Source organism: Taurulus bubalis, assembly GCF_910589615.1.
Source record: "Taurulus bubalis genome assembly, chromosome: 6".
In the NCBI taxonomy this organism is placed as follows: domain Eukaryota; kingdom Metazoa; phylum Chordata; class Actinopteri; order Perciformes; family Cottidae; genus Taurulus; species Taurulus bubalis.
Genome location: NC_136594.1, coordinates 51,190 through 71,980, shown reverse-complemented (window position 1 = coordinate 71,980; position 20,791 = coordinate 51,190). Strand labels below are relative to the sequence as shown.

At 47.1% G+C, this 20,791-nt stretch overlaps 1 protein-coding gene across 1 annotated transcript in view; it reads left to right on the top strand.

Annotated features, from left to right (window-relative positions):
* Positions 1–20,563, top strand: part of sos1 (son of sevenless homolog 1) — a 35,768-nt gene extending 15,205 nt beyond the window's left edge. The window contains exons 10-22 of the mRNA XM_079219472.1: positions 6,181–6,842; positions 8,170–8,251; positions 10,630–10,746; positions 11,060–11,163; positions 11,465–11,687; positions 12,080–12,199; positions 12,963–13,125; positions 13,686–13,803; positions 13,894–14,066; positions 14,569–14,685; positions 16,338–16,611; positions 16,975–17,096; positions 19,608–20,563. Of these exons, the coding sequence (XP_079075598.1) occupies positions 6,181–6,842; positions 8,170–8,251; positions 10,630–10,746; positions 11,060–11,163; positions 11,465–11,687; positions 12,080–12,199; positions 12,963–13,125; positions 13,686–13,803; positions 13,894–14,066; positions 14,569–14,685; positions 16,338–16,611; positions 16,975–17,096; positions 19,608–20,045 (2,713 nt within the window). The 3' untranslated portion in view covers positions 20,046–20,563. The remainder of the gene's footprint in view (positions 1–6,180; positions 6,843–8,169; positions 8,252–10,629; positions 10,747–11,059; positions 11,164–11,464; positions 11,688–12,079; positions 12,200–12,962; positions 13,126–13,685; positions 13,804–13,893; positions 14,067–14,568; positions 14,686–16,337; positions 16,612–16,974; positions 17,097–19,607) is intronic.
* Positions 20,564–20,791: the final 228 nt, after the last annotated feature.

Genomic DNA, 20,791 nt, shown 5'->3' with positions numbered 1-20,791 from the left:
ACCAGTCCTAACTATAGACCTGAACCAGTCCTAGCTATAGACCTGAACCAATCCTAACTATAGACCTGAACCAGCCCTAACTATAGACCTGAACCAGTCCTAACTATAGACCTGAACCAGTCCTAACTATAGACCTGAACCAGCCCTAACTATAGACCTGAACCAGTCCTAACTATAGACCTGAACCAGTCTTAACTATAGACCTGAACCAGCCCTAGCTATAGACCTGAACCAGTCTTAACTATAGACCTGAACCAGTCCTAACTATAGACCTGAACCAGTCTTAACTATTGACCTGAACCAGTCTTAACTATAGACCTGAACCAGTCTTAACTATAGACCTGAACCAGTCTTAACTATAGACCTGAACCAGTCTTAACTATAGACCTGAACCAGTCCTAACTATAGACCTGAACCAGTCTTAACTATAGACCTGAACCAGTCCTAACTATAGACCTGAACCAGTCTTAACTATAGACCTGAACCAGCCCTAGCTATAGACCTGAACCAGTCTTAACTATAGACCTGAACCAGTCTTAACTATAGACCTGAACCAGCCCTAACTATAGACCTGAACCAGCCCTAGCTATAGACCTGAACCAGCCCTAACTATAGACCTGAACCAGCCCTAGCTATAGACCTGAACCAGTCCTAGCTATAGACCTGAACCAGTCCTAACTATAGACCTGAACCAGCCCTAACTATAGACCTGAACCAGTCCTAACTATAGACCTGAACCAGTCCTAACTATAGACCTGAACCAGCCCTAACTATAGACCTGAACCAGTCCTAACTATAGACCTAAACTAGGGCTTTGCGGTATACCGGTTCAAACCATATTCCGGTTTCAGATTTCCATACGGTATGAATTTTTCATATACCGTCATACCGGTGATTACACGTAACAACTGTTGTTGCGGCGGAATTTGTTCATAACCAATATTTTAAATAACAAAGAATAAAAGATGAACTTACATGTGACCGACTAATGTTCAGTCGAATACTGAGTGTGTTCAACAATAAGAGCTGAACACACATGGTCCCGGTCTGGTGGACTCCTCCCATCCTCCCCGTTTCCCTCCCGACATAAGTGTGTGTGTGTGTGTGTGTGTGTGTGTGTGTGTGTGTGTGTGTGTGTGTGTGTGTGTGTGTGTGTGTGTGTGTGTGTGTGTGTGGGGGGGAAGTTTCGTCAGTATCTGGGCGGTGCTGCTTTGCTGCTTATTGTTCGCTATTTGTTAGGAAGAAAAGAACACAGAGGAAAACACTACTTCTGCGGTTTGTTTTATAAAGTTACAACTTTGTTACTCTTCGATAACAAGAAGAAGAGAGAGAGAAAAAGAGGAAGGAGGCAGAGGAAAAGAAGGAGAGGACAGATGGTTGGATGATTGGCAGGTGGATATGAGGACGTAGGTGACTTCCGTTTCATTATTTGCTTTTGGAGGATGTTGGGTGTGTATAGATAGATGATAGATAGATATATACTTTATTAATCCCCAAGGGGAAATTTCTTGGATGGAGGCTGACGGTGTAGGTAGAGGCTGACTGTGTAGATGGAGGTTGACGGTGTAGGTAGAGACTGACGGTGTATATGGAGGTTGACGTGTATATGGAGGCTGACGGTGTAGATGGAGGCTGACGGTGCATATGGAGGCTGACGGTGTAGATGGAGGCTGACGGTGTAGATGGAGGTTGACGGTGTGTATGGAGGCTGACGGTGCATATGGAGGCTGACGGTGTAGATGGAGGCTGACGGTGTACATGGAGGTTGACGGTGTGTATTGAGGTTGACGTGTGGATGGAGGTTGACGTGTGTATGGAGGCTGACGGTGTAGATGGAGGTTGACGGTGTAGATGGAGGTTGACGGTGTAGGTAGAGACTGACGGTTTATATGGAGGTTGACGTGTAGATGGAGGCTGACGGTATAGGTAGAGGATGACGGTGTATATGGACGTTGACAGTGTAGATGGAGGCTGACGGTGTATATGGAGGCTGACGGTGTAGGTAGAGGCTGACGGTGTATATGGAGGCTGACGGTGTATATGGAGGTTGACGGTGTAGGTAGAGACTGACGTGTAGATGGAGGTTGACGGTGTGTATGGAGGTTGACGTGTAGATGGAGGGTGACGGTGTATATGGAGGTTGACGTGTAGATGGAGGTTGACGGTGTAGATGGAGGTTGACGGTGTAGATGGAGGTTGACGGTGTGTATGGAGGTTGACGTGTGTATGGAGGTTGACGTGTAGATGGAGGGTGACGGTGTATATAGAGGTTGACGTGTAGATGGAGGTTGACGGTGTAGATGGAGGTTGACGTGTAGATGGAGGTTGACGGTGTAGATGGAGGTTGACGGTGTGTATGGAGGTTGACGTGTAGATGGAGGTTGATGGTGTATATGGAGGTTGACGTGTAGATGGAGGTTGACGGTTTAGGTAGAGACTGACGGTGTATATGGAGGTTGACGGTGTGTATGGAGGTTGACGTGTAGATGGAGGTTGACGTGTAGATGGAGGTTGACGTGTAGATGGAGGTTGACGGTTTAGGTAGAGACTGACGGTGTATATGGAGGTTGACGTGTAGATGGAGGTTGACGTGTAGATGGAGGCTGATGGTGTATATGGAGGTTGACCTGTAGATGGAGACTGACGGTGTAGATGGAGGCTGACGTGTAGATGGAGGCTGACGGTGTAGATGGAGGTTGACGGTGTAGATGGAGGTTGACGGTGTAGATGGAGGTTGACGTGTGTATGGAGGTTGACGTGTGTATGGAGGTTGACGGTGTAGGTAGAGACTGACGGTGTATATGGAGGTTGACGTGTAGATGGAGGCTGACGGTATAGGTAGAGGATGACGGTGTATATGGACGTTGACGGTGTAGGTAGAGGCTGACGGTGTATATGGAGGCTGACGGTGTAGGTGTAGGTTGACGGTGGAGGTTGACGGTGTAGGTTGACGGTGTAGGTAGAGGTTGACAGTGTAGGTAGAGATTGACGGTGTATATGGAGGTTGACGTGTAGGTAGGTGCTGACGGTGTATATGGAGGCTGACGGTGTATATGGAGGTTGACGTGTACATGGAGGTTGACAGTGTAGATGGAGGCTGACGGTGTACATGGAGGCTGACGTGTACATGGAGGTTGACAGTGTACATGGAGGCTGACGGTGTACATGGAGGTTGACGTGTATATGGAGGTTGACGTGTATATGGAGGTTGACGTGTATATGGAGGTTGACGTGTAGGTAGAGGCTGACGGTGTACATGGAGGTTGACGGTGTACATGGAGGTTGACTGTAGGTAGAGGCTGACGTGTATATGGAGGTTGACGTGTAGGTAGAGGCTGACGGTGTACATAGAGGTTGACGTGTATATGGAGGTTGACGTGTAGGTAGATGCTGACGGTGTACATGGAGGTTGACGGTGTACATGGAGGCTGACGGTGTACATGGAGGTTGACTGTAGGTAGAGGCTGACGGTGTACATAGAGGTTGACGGTGTACATGGAGGTTGACTGTGTAGGTAGAGGCTGACGGTGTATATGGAGGTTGACGTGTACATGGAGGCTGACGGTGTATATGGAGGTTGACGTAGAGGTTGACGTGTACATGGAGGCTGACGGTGTAGGTAGAGGCTGACGGTGTATATAGAGGTTGACGTGAAGGTAGAGGTTGACAGTGTAGATGGAGGTTGACGTGTAGGTAGAGGTTGACGGTGTAGATGGAGGTTGACGGTGTAGGTAGAGGTTGACGTGTAGATGAAGGTTGACGTGTAGGTAGAGGTTGACGTGTAGATGGAGGTTGACGTGTAGGTAGAGGTTGACGTGTAGATGAAGGTTGACGTGTAGGTAGAGGTTGACGTGTAGATGGAGGTTGACGTGTAGGTAGAGGTTGACGTGTAGATGAAGGTTGACGTGTAGGTAGAGGTTGACGGTGTAGGTAGAGGTTGACGTGTAGATGGAGGTTGACGGTGTAGGTAGAGGTTGACGTGTAGATGAAGGTTGACGTGTAGGTAGAGGTTGACGGTGTAGGTAGAGGTTGACGTGTAGGTGAAGGTTGACGTGTAGGTAGAGGTTGACGGTGTAGATGGAGGCTGACGGTGTAGATGGAGGCTGACGGTGTAGATGGAGGTTGACGTGTAGGTAGAGGCTGACGGTGTAGATGGAGGCTGACGGTGTAGATGGAGGCTGACGGTGTAGATGGAGGTTGATGTGTAGGTAGAGGCTGACGGTGTAGATGGAGGCTGACGGTGTAGATGGAGGTTGACGTGAAGGTAGAGGTTGACGGTGTAGATGGAGGTTGACGGTGTAGATGGAGGCTGACGGTGTAGATGGAGGTTGACGTGTAGGTAGAGGCTGACGGTGTAGATGGAGGCTGACGGTGTAGATGGAGGTTGACGTGTAGGTAGAGGTTGACGTGTAGGTAGAGGTTGACGGTGTAGATGGAGGTTGACGGTGTAGATGGAGGTTGACGTGTAGGTAGAGGTTGACGTGTAGGTAGAGGCTGATGGTGTAGATGGAGGCTGACGGTGTAGATGGAGGTTGACGTGTAGGTAGAGGTTGACGTGTAGGTAGAGGTTGACGGTGTAGATGGAGGTTGACGGTGTAGATGGAGGTTGACGGTGTAGATGGAGGTTGACGTGAAGGTAGAGGTTGACGGTGTAGATGGAGGTTGACGGTGTAGATGGAGGCTGACGGTGTAGATGGAGGCTGACGGTGTAGATGGAGGCTGACGGTGTAGGTAGTTGTGAAACTGCTCACATACTTGAGGGGTTTAGGCTGTAAACTGCTTAGTGAGCTGCTGCTGAAGTTTAACTTTCCTCCAGTTCTTCCTGTTGTTCTGAGCTTTAAACACTACAACCGGTTTAGTGAAAATAAACAACTTTTTCACAATAAAAGCAACCTGCCGGTGGAAGGCTTTTATTTACAACAGCAGGAAATGTTGAACGTCATCACGGCTCTGTGTGTGTTTCAATCAGGAGAGACTTAGAATTCAACAATACATTTATCACATCGGTATAACAATGGAATCGTGCAAAGTCTTTGTTGGTTGGACTCTACCAGGTCAACAGAGGGCAGTTCTGACCCGGCAGAACCCCTGCAGTCCAGACTGGTGGTGCAGAAGCTGCAACCCGGTGATGAATGAGTATGACTGCATGACTGGACGTGACGGGGTGGAGGAGGGTCGCATTCGGTTTCGGGCTGAAATGACAGCAACAGAGCAGAGAACCCTTTAAAGTTTGACAGCAACGATCTGATTGGCTTAGAGACACCGTGCTGCATCTGGTTGATTGCTTACAAGTGGACGCCCCCAGATCAGCTGATAGTGTGATCGCTGGGAGAAATAGACTGAGATGTTATGTCAACAGAGTCTTCCTTTAAAGGTAACTGTGATATAGAGGACTTGTCTTTAAGGGTAACTGTGATATAGAGGACTTGTCTTTAAGGGTAACTGTGATATAGAGGACTTGTCTTTATGGGTAACTGTGATATAGAGGACTTGTCTTTAAGGGTAACTGTGATATAGAGGACTTGTCTTTAAGGGTAACTGTGATATAGAGGACTTGTCTTTAAGGGTAACTGTGATATAGAGGACTTGTCTTTAAGGGTAACTGTGATATAGAGGACTTGTCTTTATGGGTAACTGTGATATAGAGGACTTGTCTTTAAGGGTAACTGTGATATAGAGGACTTGTCTTTATGGGTAACTGTGATATAGAGGACTTGTCTTTATGGGTAACTGTGATATAGAGGACTTGTCTTTATGGGTAACTGTGATATAGAGGACTTGTCTTTATGGGTAACTGTGATATAGAGGACTTGTCTTTAAGGGTAACTTTGATATAGAGGACTTGTGATTTCAACCGTGCTCATGGTCTTCATCAGCAGAGTCGGTCGTGTTCACTCTGTTGACGTGATGCACTTTGCGTCGGGTGGTTTTTGTACATAGTTTATTTAATGCTTCCGTTGAATACGATTTTCTATATTTCTAGAAAAGCAGATATTAAGTCTGGATGAAAGTATTTGTTATTAATGCTCGAACTCATTGATGATCAGTGATATTATAGATGCATGTTTACTGGCTTCACTTTGGTTTACTGTGAGACCAGGTTCAGGTTTACTGAAATCAGACGGCAACTCCTCCTGACTTCTTCTTCTCCTGTTCTCTCTCTTCTTCTGTGGTCCGCAGCGAGTCGGCGTGCCGTTTCTACAGCCACCAGATGAAGGGCAAGCACCTGGCCATCAAGAAGATGAACGAGATCCAGAAGAACATCGACGGCTGGGAGGGCAAGGACATCGGCCAGTGCTGCAACGAGTTCATCATGGAGGGCACGCTGACGCGCGTGGGCGCCAAGCACGAGCGCCACATCTTCCTGTTCGACGGCTTGATGGTCTGCTGCAAGTCCAACCACGGGCCGCCGCGGCTGCCGGGCGCCGGATCCCCCGCAGAGTACCGGCTGAAGGAGAAATTCTTCATGCGCAAAGTCCAGATCAACGACAAGGACGACAAGGAGGGCGAGTACCGGCACGCCTTCGAGCTCGTCCTGAAGGACGGGAACAGCGTGGTGTTCGCCGCCAAGTCCGCGGAGGAGAAGAGCGGCTGGATGGCGGCCTTGATCTCGCTGCAGTACCGCAGCACGCTGGAGCGCATGCTGGACTCCGCCATGATGCAGGAGGACAAGGAGCAGCAGGTGAGGCTGCCGGGGGCCCAGCTGTACCGCTTCGCCGAGCCGGACTCGGACCAGAACGTCGTGTTCGAGGACAACGTCCAGTCCAAGTCCGGCATCCCCATCATCAAGGCCGGGACGGTCCTGAAGCTGATCGAGAGGCTCACCTTCCACATGTACGCAGGTGAGGCGTGATGTCACACAGGTGTTATAGAGGTGATGTCACACAGGTGTTATAGAGGTGATGTCACACAGGTGTTATAGAGGTGATGTCACACAGGTGTTATAGAGGTGATGTCACACAGGTCTTATAGAGGTGATGTCACACAGGTGTTATAGACGTGTCGTCACACAGGTGTTATAGACGTGTCGTCACACAGGTGTTATAGACGTGTCGTCAGACAGGTGTTATAGACGTGTCGTTAGACAGGTGTTATAGACGTGTCGTTAGACAGGTGTTATAGACGTGATGTCACACAGGTGTTATAGACGTGTCGTTAGACAGGTGTTATAGACGTGATGTCACACAGGTGTCGTCACACAGGTGTTATAGAGGTGTCGTCACACAGGTGTTATAGAGGTGTCGTCACACAGGTGTTATAGAGGTGTCGTCACACAGGTGTTATAGACGTGTCGTCACACAGGTGTTATAGAGGTGTCGTCACACAGGTGTTATAGAGGTGATGTCACACAGGTGTTATAGAGGTGTCGTCACACAGGTGTTATAGACGTGTCGTTAGACAGGTGTTATAGACGTGTCGTTAGACAGGTGTTATAGACGTGTCGTTAGACAGGTGTTATAGACGTGATGTCACACAGGTGTTATAGACGTGATGTCACACAGGTGTTATAGACGTGTCGTTAGACAGGTGTTATAGACGTGTCGTTAGACAGGTGTTGTAGACGTGATGTCACACAGGTGTTGTCAGACCGGTGTTATAGAGGTGTCGTCACACAGGTGTTATAGAGGTGATGTCACACAGGTGTTATAGAGGTGTCGTCACACAGGTGTTATAGACGTGTCGTCACACAGGTGTTATAGACGTGTCGTCACGCAGGTGTTATAGACGTGATGTCACGCAGGTGTTATAGAGGTGATGTCACACAGGTGTTATAGACGTGTCGTCACACAGGTGTTATAGACGTGTCGTCACACAGGTGTTATAGACGTGTCGTCACACAGGTGTTTTAGACGTGTCGTCACACAGGTCTTATAGACGTGTCGTCACACAGGTGTTATAGACGTGTCGTCACACAGGTCTTATAGACGTGTCGTCACACAGGTCTTATAGACGTGTCGTCACACAGGTGTTATAGACGTGTCGTCACACAGGTGTTATAGACGTGTCGTCACACAGGTGTTATAGACGTGTCGTCACACAGGTGTTATAGAGGTGATGTCAGACAGCGTGATCGGGTGAGAATCAGGATCAGGTGAAGAATCAGGTGAAGAATCAGGACCAGGTGTCTCTACAGAACTGAACTGGTTGGTCTTCTGTTTCCTCCTTCAGATCCAAACTTTGTCCGAACATTTCTGACCACCTACAGATCGTTCTGTAAACCTCAGGAGCTGCTGGACCTGCTCATGGAGAGGTGAGGACCCACCTGTGTACTTACTCACTGGAAAGGAATCTCAACACTAAAAACATTCAGATTAACGTTGACGACGTTCACTGGAAACTCTTTCTTTGGGTTATTTACATCATACGTCTCTAAGGATGTTTCACTCCACTGCTATCATCAACGGGAGTCACAAAGACCTGATCTCAGGTCTGTGACAGTTTCAGGTTTCAGGTCTGATCTCAGGTCTGTGACTGAGAGGGCCAACGAGCTAAACTGTTTCTTCAATAGGTTTAGTTCACAGCCCTCATCCGTCTCCCCCACTCACCACACCTCCCTCTATGCCCCCCCTGCTGAGCTGCACAATCACTGAGCCCTCAACATCTACTGGCTCTCCCACTGAGCCCTCAACAACAATGGGCTCTTCCACCCTCCCCCCTCTCTGTGTAGACTGACCAGGTGAGAAGACAGCTGGAGAAACTCCACCAAGGCAAAGCCGAGGGACCTGATGGCATCAGCCCCAGGGTCCTAAAGACCTGCGCCACCCAGCTGTCTGGTGTCCTGCAGCACCTCTACAACCTCAGCCTGAGGCAGGAGGAGGTATCGGTGCTGTGGAAGACGTCGTGCCTGGTCCCTGTCCCAAAGAAGTCGATTCCATCCGTCCTCAACGACTACCGACCGGTAGCCCTCACCTCCCATGTGATGAAGGTGCTGGAGAGGCTGGTCTTGGCTCACCTCCGACCGCAGGTGAAATCATCGCTGGACCCTCTACAATTCACTTACCAGCCTCATGTGGGTGTGGACGACGCCATCATCTACCTGCTGCAACGAGCTCAGTCGCACCTGGATGGAACAGGTGTCTCTGTGAGAGTCACTTTCTTTGACTTCTCCAGTGCATTTAACACCATCCAACCACTGCTACTGGGGGAGAAGCTGCGGGTGGTGGGGGTAGACTCGTCCACCGTCTCCTGGATCACTGACTACCTCACAGGCAGACCACAGTGTGTCAGAATGGGCCGTGTGCTGTCTGGAACGGTGGTCAGTGATGTTGGAGCCCCACAGGGAACTGTTCTGTCGACGGCTCCTAGACCTCTGAGTGTTCTGGGAGAGGACGTGGACATGGAGGAGGAGTACAGGTACCTGGTGTCTCATCACATGGAGGAGTACAGGTACCTGGTGTCTCATCACATGGAGGAGTACAGGTACCTGGTGTCTCATCACATGGAGGAGTACAGGTACCTGGTGTCTCATCACATGGAGGAGTACAGGTACCTGGTGTCTCATCACATGGAGGAGTACAGGTACCTGGTGTCTCATCACATGGAGGAGTACAGGTACCTGGTGTCTCATCACATGGAGGAGGAGTACAAGTACCTGGTGTCTCCATCACATGGTGGAGGAGTACAGGTACCTGGTGTCTCATCACATGGAGGAGTACAGGTACCTGGTGTCTCATCACATGGAGGAGGAGTACAGGTACCTGGTGTCTCATCACATGGAGGAGGAGTACAGGTACCTGGTGTCTCCATCACAAGGTGGAGGAGTACAGGTACCTGGTGTCTCCATCACATAGTGGAGGAGTACAGGTACCAGGTGTTTCCATCGACAGCCGACTGAACTGGAAGGCCAACATCAACGCTGTGTACAAGAAGGGGATGAGTCGACTCTTTTTCCTGAGGAAGCTTGGATCCTTCAATGTGTGCAGAAGATGCTGGAGATGTTCTACCAGTCGGTGGTGTCCAGCGCCCTGTACTTCTCCATCGTCTGCTGGGGAGCAGCATTGGAGCCGGTGACGCCAACAGACTTAACAAGCTAGTGAAGAAAGCCGGCTCCATCATCGGCTGCAAGCAGGAGTTTCTGGAGCAGGTGGTGGAGAGGAGGACGCTGAAGAAACTTTTGTCCATATTGGACAACCTGGACCACCCTCTCCACCACCTGCTGCAACAAGGACCGCTACAGGAGAACATTCCTGCCGACGGCATTAAGGCTTTATAATAAGTCACCACTTACCAGATCCTCTGACTGATTAATCACTGTACATGTTTATGTTCATCCACACTTCACATATTACATACATAACTTCCATTTTTGCACTCCCATATTGTCTGTTATTGATTGTTTATTACACCTCACACACTTAATATACAGATACATACATACATACTTGCACTTCTACTGTTTGAATTTAATTCCTAAATTAATACTGTGCTTTTCTTTCATCCCAGATATTTTTATTTTATTAGTATTATTATTGTATATATCTTTCATCCCTGCTGTTTTGATATCTTATTTTCTGTCTAAATTGCTGCTACTCGACACCAAATTTCCCCTTGGGGATTAATAAAGTATATATTCATTCATTCATTCATTCAGGTTTAAGGTCTGATCTCAGGTCTTCTGTGATGTTTCAGGTTTGAGATCCCGGAGCCGAGGCCCAGCGAGGTGGATCCCATGGAGGGAGGAGAGCAGCCGCTGAGTGCCGAACTCAAACGCTTCCGCAAAGAGTTTGTCCAGCCGGTCCAACTCAGGTAGAGTGACACCTGCTGGAGGGTCAGTGGCAGTGCAGGGAGGCAGAGTCCAGGGCGGCAATGCTGGTCTAAGAGCTGCTGATCTGGATCAAGGTGTGGAGGGTTGCTGGTCTCATTTCACTCAGTTAGGAACCTTCGTAAAAGAAAAACCTGGTTCCACAACAGCCCTGGCCTCTGACACTCTGAACGTGTCCATATTACTGTTGTATTGTCATGTGATCACATGACATGATTAGTCACATGACTTGCATCAGCTGATTAGCTGAGGTCATGATGTATCTGTGATGAGCTCAGTATGATGTCACCTCTGCAGAGTGTTGAATGTGTGTCGCCACTGGGTGGAGCACCACTTCTACGACTTCGAGAGAGACGCTTACCTGCTGAGACGACTGGAGGAGTTCATCGCATCAGTCAGAGGTACGTACCTGCCAGTCATCACCTGTCAGTCAGAGGTACGTACCTGCCAGTCATCACCTGTCAGTCAGAGGTACGTACCTGCCAGTCATCACCTGCCAGTCATCACCTGTCAGTCATCACCTGTCAGTCGTCAGTCAGAGGTACGCACCTGCCAGTCATCACCTGTCAGTCAGAGGTACGCACCTGCCAGTCATCACCTGCCAGTCATCACCTGTCAGTCAGAGGTACATGCCTGTCGGTCATCAGTCAGAGGTACGTACCTGTGAAGAGCTTGCTGATATAAATACATACTTTGTTGCAGGTAAGGCAATGAGGAAGTGGGTGGAGTCGATAACTAAGATCATCCAGAGGAAGAAGCAGGTTCAGGTGAGCGTGCCCAGTCCCAGCATAACCTTCCAGAACTCTCCTCCTCCTATCGAGTGGCACACCTGTAAACCAGGAAACACCGAGCAGTTGGACCTCATGACGCTTCACCCCATCGAGATCGGCCGGCAGCTCACTCTCCTCGAGTCTGACTTCTACAGGTAAGGGTGCCTGTACCTGTAGTCCACTTAAACTGTCAAGAGGAACAACTAATAATAATAATCAGGATTAATATAAACACGTGTGTGTATCTTAATATAATACATTACTTTGTTCTTCAGCAAAATTTGACCCTTTAAAATGTTAGTGAGCATGCATCGTGAATATATTCATGCTTGTCCAGTTGGTGTTCTTATTCATGTATCTGGGTAGTTGTACATGGATGATAATGCCCCCTTATGTCCACAACCTCCTAAATTACATTCCTCTTAGAAAACGTCAATTCGTTGGATCTTGAGTCACTGGCAGGTGACGGCATGTGCCGCTGTTGCCTCCTTTTACTTGAGTTTGATTATGAAGTTCCATGCTGTCTTACTTGTGTGACCTTCTGCAGGGCAGTGCAGCCGTCTGAGCTGGTTGGCAGCGTCTGGACCAAAGAAGACAAAGAGATTCACTCCCCCAACCTGCTGAGGATGATACGACACACCACCAACCTCACACTGTGGTTTGAAAAGTAGGACATCTCTCTGACATCAAACAAACTAAACTTATACAAAAGTATTTACAAGGTGACTTCAGAGACATCACACCTTTATTCACACCCTCGATCTCGCCGTCAGCTGCAGATCCAACTGTATCACAAAGACAGCCCAAAACGTTGCTCTCCATCTACGCCACCAACCTCATTTTATAGTTTTATAGTTCACTCCTCTAACCTCAACTCAAACCCACCTCCAACCTTTCATCCAACCACACTTTAAACTACAACTCAACCACACCTTTAACCTCATCTTCAACTACACCACCAACCACCAACCAAACCTCATCTTCAACTGTACCTCCAACCACACCTCAAACCTCATCTTCAACTGCACCACCAACCAAACCTCATCTTCAACTACACCACCAACCAAACCTCATCTTCAACTGTACCTCCAACCAGCGCCAGCCTCTTTTCCAACAACTTCTACAACTAGACGTCCAACTTAATTTATAACCTCACCTCCAACCCTTCCTCAAACTATACTTCCAAACAGATATCCAACCTCAACTCAAACTACTCTTCCAACCACATCTCCAACCTGATCTCCATCCGCACCTCCAACCACACATGCAACTTTAACTTGAAATACATCTCAAATCACATGGCACCTTTTCCTTAGCCTGTAAATACACCTTTGCAATCCTCCTCTAGCCCCTTCACCGTGGCACTGCTCCAACCATGAGCCAGTCAAACATGTATGAGTTGTTACCGGTCCTATCTGATCCCTCTGCAGGTGTATGGTAGAAACTGAGAACCTAGAGGAACGAGTTGCCGTCGTGTCTCGGATCATCGAGATCCTGCAAGTTTTTCAGGAACTCAACAATTTTAACGGAGTTCTGGAGGTTGTCAGTGCCATGAACTCCTCTCCGGTCTACAGACTGGACCACACCTTTGAGGTAACAATACACTAATGCTTTGAAACTGCTTCAGACTGTTAGATCCATCTGTTGATCTGCCATATCTGTATTCTTTCTCTAGGACTGAAACTCACTGTGAATGTACTAAATATGTTGTTGCAGCTTAGGCCCCACAGATGGAAACACAGAGGGCCAATTCAACAGGAACATCCTATTTGTATGTCAGTAAAGAAATTCTGAAACAATCGTCTCGCCAAACAAGTTCCATCTTAAAGTCAGTTTACAATGACATAGGTCTCCATTAATACTGCTGTCCACACACTCGAATGCAAGAGTCATACAAAAAAGAACCTCACAGGTATTTTTGAGTTGCTCAGAAGAAGTGAGCAAGGCATTACCTGTGGTCTGCACTCACACCTGCACCTAAGTCTAATGTGTCCTACCTGTTCAGTCGGCTCAACGCTGTAACACTGCTTCCTTCTACCACTGCTGATCATCGGCAAAAATAAATTGCATTCTGCCATTAGCTGTAGATTTTTCAAACTCTTAGTTTACAAACGCTGGGAAAAATAATATATGATGTGGTTTTTCGTTTTCAGCAAATTCCGAGTCGGCAAAGAAAAATCCTGGAGGAAGCTCATGAGCTGAGTGAAGATCATTACAAGAAGTATTTAGCCAAGCTGCGCTCCATCAACCCCCCTTGTGTCCCTTTCTTTGGTATCTTATCTCATCTCACACCACATCTTATAAAGGATTTAAACATGGAGGTCAAATGTTAAATACGCAGTCACTCTCTTGGTTTGTCAGGAATCTACCTGACCAACATCCTGAAGACGGAGGAGGGTAACCCCGACTTCCTGCGCAGACACGGAAAAGATCTCATCAACTTCAGCAAGAGGAGGAAAGTGGCTGAAATCACCGGAGAGATCCAACAGTACCAGAACCAACCGTACTGTCTGAGAGTGGAGAACGACATCAGGGTCAGTGTGGTTACTGTTCACCCTGACCCCTAACCCTGTCACTTACTGTTCACCCTGACCCCTAACCCTGTCACTTACTGTTCACCCTACCTCCTAAACCTGTCACTTACTGTTCACCCTACCCCCTAAACCTGTCACTTACTGTTCACCCTGACCCCTAACCCTGTCACTTACTGTTCACCCTACCTCCTAACCCTGTCACTTACTGTTCACCCTACCCCCTAAACCTGTCACTTACTGTTCACCCTGACCCCTAACCCTGTCACTTACTGTTCACCCTACCCCCTAAACCTGTCACTTACTGTTCACCCTGACCCCTAACCCTGTCACTTACTGTTCACCCTACCCCCTAACCCTGTCACTTCCTGTTCACCCTACCCCCTAACCCTGTCACTTACTGTTCACCCTACCCCCTAACCCTGTCACTTACTGTTCACCCTGACCCCTAACCCTATCCCTGCTGAGTCAGAGGGTAACCCTGTTCTCTCTGTTTGTGGAGCAGAAGTTCTTTGAGAGCCTGAACCCGATGGAGGACATGTCAGAAAAAGACTTTGCTGATCATCTATTCAACAAATCTCTGGAGATAGAACCTCGAAACGTCCGATCATTGCCTCGGTTTGTAAGTATCACCATGGAAACACACACACCTGCAGCAGTCACCTGCTGAGACATCACGGAACATCCTTGATTAGCCTTTCATTAATGAGTAGTATAAAGCCTTCAGTGTTTTCAGAGCAGGCTGTTAGACGTCCTTCAAATGTCCTCAAGAGAAGTCCGTCTCGGTTTAAAAGTAAAAAATAATTTGGACGTGTGAAGTTGGAAAGAAGTGATCTGACCAGAACTCTGTAGCCCACCGCTCATGACAACTGTCAGAGGAAGGGGTGCATTGTGGGTATTGTAGAGTGAACGGTGATCCTGCCAGAGTAGCAGAGGCAGGACCTATAACTGTTTTTTCCAAACAAGCTCTAGGTTTTATTGAGTGTTTTACAGCTCTAGGTTCCTACAGTAGGCTGTAACTCCTCTCAACCCTATCCAGCGAGTACGAGTCTATACCTTCTCTCTATTGACGCATCTCATCATCATGACTAACACTAACCCTTACCTTAAGTCTTCACCCAGAGATACTTACCTTAAGTCTCTTTGGTAGACTCAATCGTCACATCTGAATCCCACGGTGGATGGTCAGGAAAAGAGGGTTTAAATTGTTTTAAAGAACCAGAATACTTTGTTTGGTTTCAGCCACTTACGAATGCTAAGGCCGAGTTTTATTTAATGTTTATCTCACATACATCAATTTCAAGTCCATGAAACAGTTTCAGTGTCACATGCAACTAAAAAGATTGTTTAAGTTCTATCCAGACTCAGAGAAAAACACTTCTTCTCTCCTGCCGTCTGGCAGAGACTAAGCTTCACAGACACACTTCTCCTGGTAGCAGAAGCTTCTTCCAGACTAAAGCAGGGAGCAACTTCTCCTGGTAGCAGAAGCTTCTTCCAGACTAAAGCAGGGAGCAACTTCTCCTGGTAGCAGAAGCTTCTTCCAGACTAAAGCAGGGAGCAACTTCTCCTGGTAGCAGAAGCTTCTTCCAGACTAAAGCAGGGAGCAACTTCTCTTGGTAGCAGAAGCTTCTTCCAGACTAAAGCTGGGAGCAACTTCTCCTGGTAGCAGAAGCTTCTTCCAGACTAAAGCTGGGAGCAGGCTGTTTTTTCTCCTGTTTTACTAAAGATGCTTATTAATTCCAGTTTTCTCAGAATCTGGTGCAATCCCTATTCAGACTGAGATCTGGTGAAAGTACTTTTTCCTCTCTGTGCATCAGCTCTTGTACCTCACAGACACACTTAACCCTCCTCCTTTTCTTCACGGGTCAATCCTAGATCCTGTCTCTAAGGTCAACCACTTGGGGTTTGTTGCCTAACATGGTATCACTGCTGTATCCTATTACACAGGAGGGCTTTTTACAATACACATAATATAGAAAAGATCATAAAACATAGCAACTTCTAGCATTTTATATTGTCTAATCACAAACTAGAATTGAATGAAAACAGTATATATGTTAAATGGTTGTGCTAAAAAGATAAAAGGTTACATGTTATAATAGTTATAGTTTTTACTTTAATATTTTTCCACGGTCTTTCAACAGTATTGTAGGCACCAGTTTTAACCAAAGAAGAAGAATATGTGGAATAAAACAGACGATCTTAAACAGTCCATCAGTTTGAAAGGAGTTACAGGAGTGTGAAGATAAATATGTTTAAATATTACCCCCACAGATGAAGAAGTACACCTGTCCTCTGAAGTCTCCAGGGATCCGTCCGACCTCAGCGAGGCCTGGGACTATGCGGCATCCAACACCGCTGCAGAACGAACCTAGGAAGATCAGTTACAGCCGCATCCCCGACAGCGAGGCTGAGGGGGGGGCTGTCTCGGCCCCCAATTCCCCCCGCACCCCTCTGACTCCGCCCCCTGCCTCCGCCACCTCCAGCTCCACAGACCTTGGCAGTGTGTTCGACTCGCCGCAAGGTCCCAGCAGCCCCTTTCACTCCAGTAAGGCCGCCTGTCTGCACACTGTCCCACCGATCACAAGTCTGACATTGGCTCCACCCATCTGCACACTGTCCCACCAATCACAAGTCTGACATTAGCTCCACCCATCTGCACACTGTCCCACCTATCACAAGTCTGACAGTAGCTCCACCCACCAATGTACTGTCCTACCGATCACCATCAGTGTCCGACGTTCTGACAGAGTGTCCGACGTTCTGACGGAGTGTCCGACGTTCTGACGGAGTGTCCGACGTTCTGACAGAGTGTCCGACGTTCTGACGGAGTGTCCGACGTTCTGACAGAGTGTCCGACGTTCTGACAGAGAGTGTCCGACGTTCTAAAGGTTGTTTTCTCTGGTCTCAGGGTCCTCCTCGGTCTCTTCCATGGTGAGTTTCAGTCGTGGTTCGGAGGACGTCCCTATTCCTCCTCCTGTTCCTCCTCGCAGACGTCCAGAGTCGGCTCCAGCCGAGTCCTCACCCTCAAAGGTAACAAACGAGTCCACTTTTCTGTTGTGTTCAGATTTGATACTAGAACAACTCGTGTTCTCTGAGTCAGAAGACGTGAGGTTCCTGCATCCTGACCTAGAGGTGCTCAGAGGTTCTACAGGTGTAACTTAGTGTTGGTTACAGTGTTTCTACAGGTGTAACTTAGTGTTGGTTACAGTGTTTCTACAGGTGTAACTTAGTGTTGGTTACAGTGTTTCTACAGGTGTAACTTAGTGTTGGTTACAGTGTTTCTACAGGTGTAACTTAGTGTTGGTTACAGTGTTTCTACAGGTGTAACTTAGTGTTGGTTACAGTGTTTCTACAGGTGTAACTTAGTGTTGGTTACAGTGTTTCTACAGGTGTAACTTAGTGTTGGTTACAGTGTTTCTACAGGTGTAACTTAGTGTTGGTTACAGTGTTTCTACAGGTGTAACTTAGTGTTGGTTACAGTGTTTCTACAGGTGTAGCTTAGTGTTGGTTACAGTGTTTCTACAGGTGTAACTTAGTGTTGGTTACAGTGTTTCTACAGGTGTAACTTAGTGTTGGTTACAGTGTTTCTACAGGTGTAACTCAGTGTTGGTTACAGTGTTACTACAGGTGTAACTTAGTGTTGGTTACAGTGTTTCTACAGGTGTAACTTAGTGTTGGTTACAGTGTTACTAGAGGTGTAACTTAGTGTTGGTTACAGTGTTTCTACAGGTGTAACTTAGTGTTGGTTACAGTGTTTCTACAGGTGTAACTCAGTGTTGGTTACAGTGTTACTACAGGTGTAACTTAGTGTTGGTTACAGTGTTTCTACAGGTGTAACTTGGTGTTGGTTACAGTGTTTATACAGGTGTAACTTAGTGTTGGTTACAGTGTTACTACAGGTGTAGCTTAGTGTTGGTTACAGTGTTTCTACAGGTGTAACTTAGTGTTGGTACAGTGTTTCTACAGGTGTAACTTAGTGTTGGTTACAGTGTTTCTACAGGTGTAACTTAGTGTTGGTTACAGTGTTTCTACAGGTGTAACTTAGTGTTGGTTACAGTGTTTCTACAGGTGTAACTCAGTGTTGGTTACAGTGTTACTACAGGTGTAACTTAGTGTTGGTTACAGTGTTTCTACAGGTGTAACTTAGTGTTGGTTACAGTGTTACTAGAGGTGTAACTTAGTGTTGGTTACAGTGTTTCTACAGGTGTAACTTAGTGTTGGTTACAGTGTTTCTACAGGTGTAACTCAGTGTTGGTTACAGTGTTACTACAGGTGTAACTTAGTGTTGGTTACAGTGTTTCTACAGGTGTAGCTTAGTGTTGGTTACAGTGTTTCTACAGGTGTAACTTAGTGTTGGTTACAGTGTTACTACAGGTGTAACTTAGTGTTGGTTACAGTGTTTCTACAGGTGTAACTTAGTTATGGTTACACTTAGTGTTGGTTACAGGTGTAACTTAGTGTTGGTTACAGTGTTTCTACAGGTGTAACTTAGTGTTGGTTACAGTGTTTCTACAGGTGTAACTTAGTGTTGGTTACAGTGTTTCTACAGGTGTAACTTAGTGTTGGTTACAGTGTTTCTACAGGTGTAACTTAGTTATGGTTACACTTAGTGTTGGTTACAGGTGTAACTTAGTGTTGGTTACAGTGTTTCTACAGGTGTAACTCAGTGTTGGTTACAGTGTTACTACAGGTGTAACTTAGTGTTGGTTACAGTGTTTCTACAGGTGTAGCTTAGTGTTGGTTACAGTGTTTCTACAGGTGTAACTTAGTGTTGGTTACAGTGTTACTACAGGTGTAACTTAGTGTTGGTTACAGTGTTTCTACAGGTGTAACTTAGTTATGGTTACACTTACTGTTGGTTACAGGTGTAACTTAGTGTTGGTTACAGTGTTTCTACAGGTGTAACTTAGTGTTGGTTACAGTGTTTCTACAGGTGTAACTTAGTGTTGGTTACAGTGTTTCTACAGGTGTAACTTAGTGTTGGTTACAGTGTTTCTACAGGTGTAACTTAGTTATGGTTACACTTAGTGTTGGTTACAGGTGTAACTTAGTGTTGGTTACAGTGTTTCTACAGGTGTAACTTAGTGTTGGTTACAGTGTTTCTACAGGTGTAACTTAGTGTTGGTTACAGTGTTTCTACAGGTGTAACTTAGTGTTGGTTACAGTGTTTCTACAGGTGTAACTTAGTGTTGGTTACAGTGTTTCTACAGGTGTAACTCAGTGTTGGTTACAGTGTTACTACAGGTGTAACTTAGTGTTGGTTACAGTGTTTCTACAGGTGTAACTTAGTGTTGGTTACAGTGTTTCTACAGGTGTAACTTAGTGTTGGTTACAGTGTTACTACAGGTGTAGCTTAGTGTTGGTTACAGTGTTTCTACAGGTGTAACTTAGTGTTGGTACAGTGTTTCTACAGGTGTAACTTAGTGTTGGTTACAGTGTTTCTACAGGTGTAACTTAGTGTTGGTTACAGTGTTTCTACAGGTGTAACTCAGTGTTGGCTACAGTGTTACTAACGCTGCCCCCTCTCTGCCCCCCTCTCAGATGAAGCTGGACAGCCCCCCTGCTGTGCCCCCTCGTCAGCCCACCTGTAAGCTCCTCCCCCCTCGTTACTCTTCGTCTCTGTCATCGTCGTCTCCCCCCGACAGCCCCCCCTCCCTGCCTCCTCGGGAGCCTCTCGGCTCTCCTCTCCACCTCCTCCCCCCTCCTCAGGGTCGCCCTCGCTGTGACCTTCAGGCCTTTTTCCCGTCCAGCACCTTGTCCTCACCCCCCATCAGCTCTGCCCCCACCGCCTCCTCCTCCCCGCCCTCCCTTCCTCCACTCACTCCCGTCACCCCTAGCCCCGCCCCCGCCTCCAGGCTCCTCCCCCTTGACGCCCCCCCCGTGCCTCCCCGGCACAGCGTCCCCAAACTTCCTCCCAAGACCTACAAGAGGGAGTCTCTGACCGCTGCCCTCCTGTTGGACACGCCCCCTGCACTGTGATTGGACAGCCTGCTGAGGAGGCGGAGCTTGATGAGCTAACTCTACAGCAAATTGGCTGAAAACAAACAAAACAATGGATTTAAAGACAAAAACATCTGACTGATCAATCAGGATGTTGAATAAAGATCATGTGCCCTTATTTTGAAAACAAACTAATCTTGTGCCCTTATTCTGAAAAACAAACTGATTGTATCCTCCAGCTGCAGAACTTTGGAGAACATTAGTCTGCTTGTCAGACCTGATGAACAGAAAGGATTGTGGGTAATGTAGTGCTTCACGGACTGAAGTGGACTCTGGGTCTGAGGTGTCTTCAGGTACTTGACCAGAACCAAAGCGGTACTGTATCGGTTCTGATGGACCTGATTGTTCATGAATGTCTATTCCTTAAAACAAGGGAATAAACTTTGTAAACTGAGCTGGAAGGACGACAGAAACCCGCTTCCTGGTCTTTATTCATAATAATAATAATAATAGTTGTTGTTTACTGACTGAGAACACGCGTCACCTTTAACCTTCAATAAATAACACTGAAATATAACATGCTTGATTCTGATTGGTCGGATATTGCTTCGCCATCACTCCCTCAGCACAAAATATATGTATTATTTATTTACTATTATATATATTTAACCCTCGTAATATCCTCCCGTTTGCCATACACCTGCTGTCCTCTGGGGTAAAAAATGACCCCACCTCTTCAATAGACGTTTGTCATGTTCAGCTCCACCTCTTCAATAGACGTTTGT